The sequence below is a fragment of the Myotis lucifugus genome, unplaced genomic scaffold (assembly GCF_000147115.1).
Source record: "Myotis lucifugus unplaced genomic scaffold, Myoluc2.0 scaffold_69, whole genome shotgun sequence".
Classification (NCBI taxonomy): Eukaryota; Metazoa; Chordata; class Mammalia; order Chiroptera; family Vespertilionidae; genus Myotis; species Myotis lucifugus.
In genome coordinates, this window is record NW_005871117.1 from 3,479,042 (window position 1) to 3,490,645 (window position 11,604).

General features: G+C 52.8%; 1 protein-coding gene across 2 annotated transcripts; it reads right to left on the minus strand.

Annotated features, from left to right (window-relative positions):
- Window positions 1–542: 542 nt before the first annotated feature.
- On the minus strand, window positions 543–6,479 carry PLAU (plasminogen activator, urokinase). Of its 2 annotated transcripts, none has more exons than XM_014457112.2 (11): window positions 6,396–6,479; window positions 6,027–6,113; window positions 5,477–5,510; window positions 5,215–5,322; window positions 4,615–4,789; window positions 4,331–4,422; window positions 3,933–4,143; window positions 3,588–3,736; window positions 2,891–3,031; window positions 2,394–2,542; window positions 543–1,688 (listed from the first exon to the last, which is right to left on the minus strand). In XM_014457112.2, exons 2-11 carry the CDS (start codon window positions 6,081–6,083, stop codon window positions 1,512–1,514), a joined length of 1,293 nt encoding a protein of 430 aa, XP_014312598.1. In that variant the 5' UTR covers window positions 6,084–6,113; window positions 6,396–6,479; the 3' UTR covers window positions 543–1,511. The 2 variants fall into 2 exon arrangements, with proteins under 2 accessions (XP_014312598.1, XP_014312599.1); XM_014457113.2 differs by having other exon boundaries at window positions 1,587–1,718.
- Between the last annotated feature and the right edge of the window lie 5,125 nt (window positions 6,480–11,604).

An 11,604-nucleotide genomic window follows, 5' to 3' on the forward strand; every position in this document is an offset into this window, starting at 1 on the left:
GAATCGCAGTGGCAGGTCATGAGCTCCATGAACAGACTGAGAAAACTCAGCACTAGCCCCACACAGTCAGTGGGCAGTTATGTTTTCTGTTCCCTGAATGCCAACAGACTCGAGCTGAGCTGGGTTTTGGATCAATAATTTTCACTCATACAGGTGTTCTGCTTAGTTGAGGTCAGCCCTGGGGTTGTTGGGGGCAGAGTGCAGAGAATATGGTGAGACGAATACTAAAGAGGATCACCATGCAGATGTATAAGATGTGCACTGCGCAAAAGCATCAGGCCAAGGGGGGCATTGGGGGTTGATACCCAGCCTGCCACCATTGACCGAACTGCGGGTCCCTGGCTTACAACTCCTTTTGTACCTATGTGCCGTGGAGGGCCTAACCTAGAACTCTCCTAGCTACGTCCCAAAGCCTCATTAACTCCAGAGATGCAGCCCCCAAAGAAACTGTGGTACGTGACACCATGGTCATTTTCTGCTTTTTCTGCTCTCCAACTCCCTCCCATACCAACACCGGGGGAGAACGAAAGTCTTTAGAAAAATCCCATTTTATTAATCATCTTTATTCAAAATTATAAAAATAGATATAAATAAAAATAGCAGAATATAATTATTAAATATTCAGTGTACAGGAGTGGTCCTCACCCCACTCAGTGAGGCTTGGAGGCATTTGGCTGAAAGGTCAGAAGGGACAGCTGTCCAAGAAAGGACATTTATGTGAGAGTGAAACTGAAATTGTAATGCTGGTCACGAGCCATGCCCAGAATGATACATTCCTAGGCATCATGGGAGACCCAAGAGGCCCCAGGAGTGACCCATGACCTCTCCTGACTGGTCATTCTATGTGGCATCACAGTCCATACAGTTTAGGGAAATATCTAGACTTACAATTAGACACAGGAACACCAGCTCTTACTCATTCTGACTCCTCACAGCCTGAGCATAAGTGTGCATATATACACATGCATAGATAATGTTTCCTGATACATTCATGGAATGTCAGAGCCCTACCCTCAAGTTATTAATGTCCCTGCTCCCCAAACCACTGTTCCCACATTGGCCAAGCTCCCTCAAGAGACCTCAGTTCTGTTACACTTCCTAATTGGGAAATGATTCATTTCCCAATAATAGGCCTCATGAATGCCCTCTGTTGGGGGAGCTACCTCTCCTTCCCATGCATAGAAGATGTCATGTTTATCTCCAGAAGGCTTTAATCCAGAAAAAGACAAACTACTGGTCAGTACCATCCTGGACCAGGACCACCCCTCCATCCTGGCCAGAGGGGATCTGGGCATCCAGCACCCAGTCCTGAATCTGCGGATAAAGCCATTGTTGCTCACCCTGGTGGGCAGCACAAGCAAAACCATCTCCGCAGAGCCCATCTTCCTCAGTCTCTTCCTTATATGTGGCTGGTGCAGACGGAGCTACTGCAAAAATGACGGTCAGCGTGGGAGTGGGTGATGCTCCTCTCCTCCCTTGGCTCCCTGGGGGCCCCCAGAGGGCTAGGCCATTCAGGGGGCTAGGCCATTCTCTTCCCCGGTGTTAGCGTGGATCCAGGACAGGAAGTGTGAGACCCTCGTGTAGACACCTGGCTTGTCCTTCATGGCACATTCGCGGCCCCAGCTCACAATCCCAGTCAGAGTCAGGCGGTCTTGAATGGGGCAGACCAGGGGCCCCCCTGAGTCTCCCTGTTAAGCCAAAAACACAAAAAGTGAGCCCTGGAAGAAGTTAGAAATTAATGATTAATTAATTAGAAGTTAGTGATTAATAAAATGTGATTTTTCTAAAGCCTGGAAGGAGGCCATCGGATCCTACGACCCAATCATACCCAAGAGAGAAGGGAGAGTTTTCCAAAGTCAAAGTCCTTAGTGACTCCCCATTTCCTACCACATCAAGTTTAAAATCCTCTGGTTGGCTTTCAAAGCCCTACTATCTGCCACTATTCCACCGATATTCCCAGACCCTATCTCTCTCCCATCCTGGAATATGCTGTGCTCACTCTCATTTTTGTATCTTGCAACTGAAATGCTCTCCAGTCTTCCCTCTGCCTCCTCAAATCCCTATTGAGCCACATTCTCTTTACAGCCTCCCCTCCGTGACCATCTAGTTGGCACTCAGCTCCGTCTCCTACACATCTGATCATTTATCATTAACACCACACTCTGAACACTGAGCTATATTATTTTCTACTGTTTCTTCTTAGTCCTCCTCTCTCCCCACACCTGAAGTGCCTAGCACAGAGACAGGCTGACAAGTGTTTGGTAAAAACGTAAGAATTGGTTTAAACCTAAAACTTGAGCTCCTGATTCTGGCTTCCTGTGGCTTTGGCTGCAGAGGCTCAGGAGCCCTGGAGAGAGGTGGGGATAATGGAGAGAGGTGCTTAGAACTCTCACCTGGCAGGAATCTGTTGTCCACGCTGGGTCAGCAGCACACAGCATTTTGGTGGTGACTTCAGAGCCATAGTAGTGGGGCTGCTGACACTCCCGGTGGGAAACCAGTTTCACCACAGTCATTTTCAGCTGCTCTGGATAGAGATAGTCGGCTAGATGGAAGAAACACGGAGACTTTTATGTTAAGATGTGTCTGCCCAGCCCTTCTAATGGGAACCTCTGCCAGGGAGGGGACCAAAAAGTATTCCTACCAGGGAAAGCCCCTATTCTTTTTCCACCCAAATCTGAGTTTTTAGCCCAGTTATAGCCCCTCACCCTCCACTTATTTACCTTTATGGGTCATCATTCCCTAAACAATGACCCACTCCATCTCTGGACCCATCTGCTACCTCCACGATGCTCCTTCTCCATCTCCACAGTCCTCCCTTAATCAAGCTGAGCTCCCTTCCAGCTGACACCACTCCCCCAGGACCCCTCAGCCAGCCCCAAAGGTCACTTACAGGTATTCTCTTTTCCGAAGCCGGTGACCTCACAGCTTGTGCCAGAACGAGCATCCCCACCCACGGGGGGCAGGCAGACGGTCTGTATGGACCGGGATGGCTGTGCGCACTGGCCCGAGATGGAAATGATCTTCAGCAAGGCTGGGGGAGGGGGAAGAGGTCAGAGGGGAAAGATCACCACCTGTCAGGCGGTCACCATCTCTGCCCTCCAAATGCTGAGGGAGCAGCTGTCCTACCAGCTGTGCTGGTAGGATGAAACAAGTTTCCCTTGTCCCATGCCTCATAGGCTTTGTTCCAGCCACGGACAAAGGTGTGGGCAGCCAGGGCTACTGCATACAGCTGTACGAGGGTGTTGGTTTTTTTCCTTCGAAAAGCCCTGACTGAGGTAGATGAGCTGAAATTTAGCCTAATGCTCCGTCAAAGTTCTCTATCCTGGGACAGAGTCTGCCTCCAACAAAGAAAGGGGCATCCCAGTCTAAGCCACTGCCCACAGGGCCACTGCCACCCAGGGAGGTCTACCTGTTTGGAAATCCAGGGACTCTACCGGGAAGCACCCTAACCCTTGCCCACTGCTCCCTTTGTTGTGTTGAGCAGGGTCTTCAAGTTCCCCTGCAACCTCAACCTCCCACCTGAGTCTCTTTTTGAACCCCTCCTCTCTGGGTCATCATCATGATGGCAGATGAGGGTTTCCACTCACCTATATCATTGTGGTGAGCAAGAGTGTCAGCGCTGTAGTCCTCATGCAAGATGAGCTTTTCCACCTCGAACTTCATCTCGCCCGGTGTGTTGGAGTTAAGCTTTGACCGACCCAGGTAGACAATGTAGTCCTGCTTCTTTGGGTTATTACTGTGGGAAAGGAGGTCCTGTCACTTCCGAGCCCTCCCACCACAGTGACCTTGGAGCATGACTTGTCCCCAAGGCTCTGGGCCATATGAAAGGGCTTGAGAGGGTAGAATTGACGTGAAATCCTTTGCTGGGAAGGGGAAAGGGATGTGTCTGGGGTAGGGCAGGAGGGCCGGGGAGAAGAGACAGAGGGACGTACATGAAGCAGTGTGTGGCGCTGACCACCCAGCAAGGACTGATGAGGCTGCCACCGCATACGTAGGTGACAGAACCTCCACGGTGCTTCCTGTAGATGGCTGCAAACCAAGGCTGGTCCTCAGTGTTGGTGAATTTCCCCCCGACAATCTTAAAGCGGGGCCTCAGGGCCTTCTGACCACACTGAAACCCTGCGTTTGCAGGAGGATTTCTTCCTGGAGGAGAAAGAGAGGGGTGTCTTGGGAAGACAGGTAGGAGAAAGTGTCCCTCTCCTCATCCTCTGACCTCCCCGTTTTGGGGGGCCAGGCAAGCCTCCCTCCTCATCCCTCCTGTGATGGAATAAGGGCATATATGAATGTGTCCCCTTTCACCCACTATCCTAAACAGGTTGGTGACACTCACCTGTAGAGCAGTCGTTCACCATGCACTCTTGGATATGCTGATTTCGGCCAACCTTCACATAGCACCAGGGCTTTCTCTGGTTGTCTGGGTTCCTGGCAACACAGACGGGAGAGGGGTGTCATTTCCACACAGAATGTCTTTCCTGCATCCTCCCCTCCAAGAAAGACTCAACCAGAGGCCTGGCTATTCTCATGTTATGGCCAGCACTCTGGAAGCACAAGGGTGTGTTCAGAAAGAAGGGCTCTGTGAGGCCATGGGGAAGGTGCTTGCTGCCCCCACCTCACCTGCAGTAATTGTGTTTCCCCAGGCCCAGCTGGAGAGCATCAGGTCTGCGGGCATGGTAGGTTTTCAGAATGACATTGGCAGAGTTCCAGGCCAGGCAAGGCTGGCCCATGGAGCCGGTGTTGGCCGTCCCTCGGTAAGAATGACCATTTCCCTGGTAGCAAGTGGCCGACGTATCTATGGAAGGATTTGAGAATGAGAGAATATCAGAAAGAGGAGGAGGTTCAGGCAGGCATTTCAGAGATCCTGCCAGGCCTCAGTGACTTCAGGCCTGGTGGAAGACACTAGAAAAAGTCTCCTTCCCTCCCACTTCACGTGTGTGCAGCCACAGCTTACAAGACAATGTGTGTTTACGTGTTTGACTCTGCCCTCCCAGTGCTGAGGGAGCAGCCGTCTATCACTAGGTCAGTTAGGGTCAGAGGTCATCCTGGGAGGTGTGCTGGTAGGATGCAATGTGTATATCACATTGCATAGGGATGATGCCCCCCCCCACTCCACCTCCACCTCCTACCCCCTGCCTGCTCTTGCATCCAACTCATCTCTCCCTGCCCCCAAATCTCTTGTGCCCCCTCCTCCTTCCAGATAGAGTAGGATCTCCATACCTATCTCACAGTGTTCCCCCTGGAATTTCTTTGGGCAGTTGCATCGATGAATGTTGGAGAAGTACTTGTAGGACACACATGTACCTCCATTCAGACAGCCACAGCTTGCTGAAAATCACAAAGGCGGGGGTGAGTAAGCAAGGAGCACGCGAGGAGGTAAGCGGGGGAGCCAGCCCTGCATCAGGGACAGGGAAGGGCCGTCTCCCGAGGCTTCTCCAAGATGTTTGTGCAGCCAGATATTGTGCAAGGGATGGGTACTCACATGCACCAGATTCTGCATGACGATCATGGCTGTCCTGGAAAAGATAGGGAGAGGGGAAAAGGTCACCAAAGGCCCCACACCCCTTGGGCCTCAGGGTGTGGACAAACTGGCCCCAGTCCCAAAACTCATCCTTCCCTACAGCTCCCTCTCTCCTCACCCCGGTCCTATCTAACTAGCCCTCAAGTGGAAGGTGGATCATGGGTTTCCAGAGAAGAGAAGTGGCTTGACTCAAGCAAGCTTCACAGATCAGGTGACAGCAGGCTGGGGCCGTTGCAAAGGCTTCTTCCTCTCCAGCCTGCAACTCCCTTGGTTCTCCAGGCCCCCTCGGCCACACCTGTCCCCTTTCCCCGGAGGGTCTGGCCCTGCAGTGGATGGAATCGGGAGGGAGGGGGGACGCACCAGCTCCCTAGTCTGGCCCTGCAGTGGATGGAATCGGGGGGCGGGGGGGCGCACCAGCTCCCTATCAGCCCCTTCCTTCCCCTGGCGCTGTTCTGGGGGGTCGTGCGAGCCCCCTCCCACCGCCAAGAGTCAAAGCAGGGACGCCGCTTACTTCGCAGTTGCTCACGACCAGAGCGCAGAGCAGCAGGCACGCCCGCGGGATTCTCATGGTGGCGAGGCTGGGGCTCCGGGCAGCGGCCTGCGCGGGAAGGAGAAGTCAGGGAGGAGCCGAGGAGCGAGAAGCGCGCCGGGCGGGTCGCGGCAGCGCAGGGTGATGCCCCTGGGTCACCTGCGAGGCGAGCCCGCGGTGGTCTCCCATCCCTGGGATTCAGGGGCTCGGCACCGCCGGGACCGGCACCCGCAGGGGACGCGTGGGCACGCGGAGCGGAGACGGCGCGCAGCCGGGCAGCGGGCGGGGGGGAGGGACGAAGCGGGAGCGGGGCGCGCATCCTCCGGCAGCCGCAGGGGCGGCTGCACTCACCGGCAACGGCGCGGGTCGGGCGGTGCGGACAGGTGGAAGCGGTGCTACTCGCCGGGTTCTGGGCTCCGGTCTCCCCGCTGTGAGGCGCGGGCTGTATATTAAGACCCGCCCAGGCGCTGGCCCCGCCCCGGCCCGGATCGTCCCGTCCACTCCCTGCCCCTCCCCTCCCCTTCCCGGGAGCCCGCCGCCCGGACCCTGCGCGTTTCCTCGACGGTGACGGAGCGTGAGCAGCAGCGCGTCCCGGCGGTGGGGACTCACCGGGTCTGAGCTGATTGATAAAGAGGCACCTACATCCCCAGGCCTGGGCCCCGCCCAGGGCAGCCCACCCCCCACCCACACACCCAATTGCGGAGAGGAGGGGCGCCGGGGAGCGATGATGCCTCCCCCCAGGCCCCGAGGTCAGCTCCTCTCCAGCCTTCCCGCCTGGGCCTCCACCTGCCCGGGAGGGTGCGTGAGGACCCCGGGTACCGGGCACGGTCCGCAGGTCTCAGGGCTGTGGAGTCTTTTTCTCAATGTGCAAATGCATATGTCACGTCCTCGCTGAAAACACAGACGAAACACTGGTAACAGAGGCTGCTTATGTCGAATGCCGGCTCTCCCCAAAATTATCAGCACACCCAGTGGATAAGACCAAGCTGAGACCTCGGGGAGCGAGTCTGGTAGTGCATGGGGGAGGGGGAAGGCGAGGTCGGGTTTCATTGAGGATTTACAGTTTGGTCAAAGGGCGTTCTTTGGAAGGGAGGGCTTGTTTGGCGGGGGAGCGAGCAAAAAAGAAAGCGAGGGCTTGATAAGGATTAGATTAGGGTCATGACACAAGATTGTAGGAGTGTGAAAACAAAGTCTTAGGGCACAAAGCTTTCTTTCTGTTGAAGTGTTGATGGGTCTTTCAGGAAGTTCCTATAATGAACAATCCATTTATTGATTTTTTTGTTTTAAATAGATTTTGATTGATTTCAAAGAGGAAAGGAGAGAGAGATAGAAACATCAATGTTGAGAAAAGCATTGATCCACTGCCTCCTGCACATCCCCTACAGTGGATGGAGCCCGCAACCCAGGCATGTGCCCTGATGGGGAATCAAATCCTGAGCTCCAGGTTCATTGGTGGAAGCTCAACCACTGAGCCACACCGGTGGGACCGAGCAATCCATTTATATGTCTGGGCCAGCGGACAGTTAGCTAACACAGACAATGGAATAGTAAAGTCTTATTGATGTAGACAGTGAGCAGCAGAGGGGTAGGATGTTCCGTTTTCACCTGTAAGGAGAGGAATTGGGGAACTGGAGGGCAAGAAAGAAAGGATTTATTTAACACTGTGTAAGGTTTTGAAAACACATCTTTGTATCATCCGTTCCCCCAAAAAGACAGATTTTCAAATGCATGTTTGTTTAGTGTTCTACTTCATCACAGGCCATTGTTTCTAATAAGATAAAGTAATTGCTTGTCAGGTAAGACTGACCTCCAGTACGACTGACCAGGTATAAAGGACTCAGCCGGCTCTTCTTGTACAAGGCAAAGAGTTTTGTACACAGACACATGCACACGTACATATCCCTCTGGCATAGTTGAAGGAGCACAGTGGCGACTCTGGGGTTCATTCACCCCACCCCCACCCCCCGACAACACACACCCCCAACCTGGGCTTGGGGGTCACTTGGATCCTACCCACCAAGACTGTCCCCCCTGATGGGAGAGGAGAGGTCTGAGTCCCTGTAAACTCACTAGAGGCCCAAGACCACACCCAAGACTTGGTCTCTCTCCCTGCTACACCTGCAGCATTTTGCTGCCTGGCAAACCTGGACCTTGAGTCTGGGTCCACTTGAGAGGAACAGGTGGAGGAGGGAGGGCAGGGACAGGTGGAGGGAGGGCAGGGACAGGTGGAGGAGGGCAGGGACAGGTGGAGGAGGGCAGGGACAGGTGGAGGAGGGCAGGGACAGTGCCAGACCTCTCTGCTCTGTTCCAGCCAGAGGTCTCAGGGTGCCAGCCTCTGCCTGCGGAAAGTATAAGTTAACCATCCAGCTATAGCAGCGGTTCTCAACCTGTGGGTTGCGACCCCTTTGGCGGTCGAATGACCCTTTCATAGGGGTCGCCTAAGACCATCCTGCATATCAGATATTTACATGACGATTCATAACAGAAGCAACATTGCAGTTATGAAGTAGCAACGAAAATAATTTTATGGTTGGGTCACAACATGAGGAACTGTATTTAAAGGGCCAGAAGGTTGAGAACCACTGAGCTACAGGGAGGCAGGTGACCCACTGTTCTCCAGAGAGAGTTCTTCTGCACCCACCCCCGGCTAACCGGGCGAAGCTGCCAGCCTCCGGGAAGATGGACTGAGTCAGAGATGCTAATAGTCTCAGAGCGGCCTCACTACTTCCTCCAGAAGACGGTGACATGTTTTGTTTGGATTTAGAGTCCATTAATTGTAAATAAACGTGATCAAATGTAAACAGGGATATTGCAGCCCTAGGACTTACCCCGAAACTCAGGTTAGTGATCAGGAAATTCCCAGCAGACTGCCATGATTCACAGAGCTCCCCGGCAGCTCTCATGACTCCAGATTACTTGGCTGGAGGCTGTCATGCTGATTTTTGAGAGCCGGATGACTTCATTTCCTCCCCAACAAAGAGGCTTGGAGACCGTTATGCAGCCAGCATGACACCCCTCTACCCCTTCCTTCCCTCGGCGGCCTCCTCACCTGGCTGGACAATCCTGGGGCCTCCAGCTCTTCACAAAACTTCCCCTCCGCTCTGTGACCTTTGAGCTCTCTGAAATCCCTGTGTCCGTCTTCTGGTGCACAGTCTGTGCTAGTCTTTCAATTCCTTGAGGACGGAAACTACATCTTAACTATCTTTGTCTCTCCCTTGGCATTTGTGCATCCCTTGTTCACAAAGGTGCTTTCTTAGGAATGAATCGGTGAGCAAGTAGAAACAGAGAGCTCTGGGACACTTTGGAAGTTTTCTGCCTCTCTCTCTCTCTCTCTCTCTCTCTCTCTCTTCTTTTTGCCATAAAAAAATAATAATACTGGCATTGTTTCTGTCCTGTGCTAAAAAGCACTTTGCAACAAATCCTCTTTAAACTCACAATTGCCTTATGATGTATTAGGAAACATTCCCATTTTGCAGATGAGAAAAATGAGGTGGAGAGGAGATATATAGTTGATGAGTGGCAAAGCCAGCAAGGATCATTAGAACGTGATCCTTGTTCCTGTGCTTTCTACCTCACTTCCTCCAGAAGAGAGGGGTATAAGACAGAATGCCGCCAGGGGAGGGCCAGGTGATGAAAGATGTTGCAGCTCAGGGGAGCCCTCCTGCTGGCCTTGGAGAGCTCCTTCCAGAAACACTCCTGGGACGCTGGGCTCTGACTCCGGGAGAGCCCTTGCGGTGTGCAGTGCGAGTTAGTTGCTTGCCTGAGATCCAGGAACTAACGTGGTGATCTAGGCTATCTGACGCTTCTGTCAAGAGTGAGAGTGTAAGGAACTGAATGTGTGTGACTTCATTCTGTTCCTGGCTCCCAGAGGAAAGCCACCAGTCCCCTGGCTCTCAGAGGTCCAGACCTTCTAAGTCAGATGTGGCAACAGAGACTAATGGAGGGCCCCCTTTCCCGGAGCTGCTCATAAAAGAGCAGGCAGATGCCAGGTGTCCAAGGAGGACGAGGATGTCGGAAATTAGTCCTGAGGCTGTGTCCAGGAAACTGGGTCCCTGAGGGGTTATTTATTTTTTTCTTTTCTTTTCTTTTTTCCCACTCCCCGCCCATACCCTCCACTTCCTTCCCTGAAGGGCTATTGTCTTTCTTTTCTTTTTTTTCACTCCCCACCCATACCCTCCACTTCCTCCCCTGAAGGGCTATTTTCTGACCAGCATGACCCAAAAGGAAGTTCATGTGGAGTCACAGGATGCTATACCAAGAATGTTCCGCGTGGTACTACAGAGAGAATGAATGACCTTACGCTCTTGATCTCAGCTCCCCATCCACAAAACAGGGCAATGCCTGCCTTGCCTGTGCCTTACTTTGCAGATTAAATGAGATCATGCTTGTGTGATGAAAGCATTCCTTTATTCATTCATTCATTCAATGTTTATCACAGACCTACTGTGTGCCAGGCATAGTTCGGACCTACTGTGTGCCAGGCATAGTTCGAGATGCTAGAGATAGAAGGATGGGCTTTATAAACTGTAATTCCTACCCCGAGGCAATACTGACCCAGAAGACCCGGGGCATTCTCTGGAGTCCATCTCAGGATTCCGATGAAGTGGGGATGCTGTGTCCTTAGCAAACAGTTCCCAGCAACTGGCCAGCTGCATGTGCTGCTCGCCCCCGCAGCCCCGACTCCTACTCCCTGCCTCTCCTCTCCCTTCTCACTTCTTTTCTCTCCTCCCTACACCTGGGGCAGACAGACTCCTCTGCGGTTAGGAAGAAGGCACCGAATGCTGGTCACCCAGCTTCCTGGGGTCTGAGGACTCCTTTTCCCTGCCTATTTCGTTCTGAGAGGAAGATGCTGTTCTCACTGGCAGCAGCACTAAAAGCCAGGTCTGGGCATGTAACATGATAGGGAAGCTGCTAGGCCCCCAGTGGCCTGTGGAAAGAGTGGGGCGGGGAAGCCACATACTTGCCTCCTTACTCATGGACAGCAACGAGCCCCAGGGGCTGCACCCTGAGGTTATGCTCTGTCTCAGCCCTCCAGCTTCAGCCTATGCTCCCAACCCTTCTCTTCCTCACCATCTCTGACCCAATTCCTAGCCAGATCTCTGCACGAATATTTGGAGATTTGGTCAAATTTTTTTTTTTTTTGGTCCCTAACCTAAACCCAGTTACTTCCTAAGTCAGGAACGTGTTACCTTAAAGGAGTGTTGGTCATGGATTTCCAGACTTTGTGAATTCTGAGTTCCCACCAGGAACCAAAGCTAGGCCCAGGCCCTGGAACTTTTGCTCCGAGCCCAGGCTACCATGTTGGATGGCAATGGCTGCTGAGCTGGAAGCTAGAGGGGGTACCCAAGAACCAAGGGCTAGGATGGGAAACCAGAAACTGGTGGGTTTCCAAAAAGTGCCAAGAAGTCAAGGACGTTTAAGGAAATATGTTCGGCCAGGAGCTAGTATTCTAAAAAACTTGTTCATAAGAAAACCAACATAACATTCATAGCCCATATGATGTGTAATTTCATGTGCTCGTGGCTCTCCGAAGTTGGATTCTATATGCTACTCTGTCTTT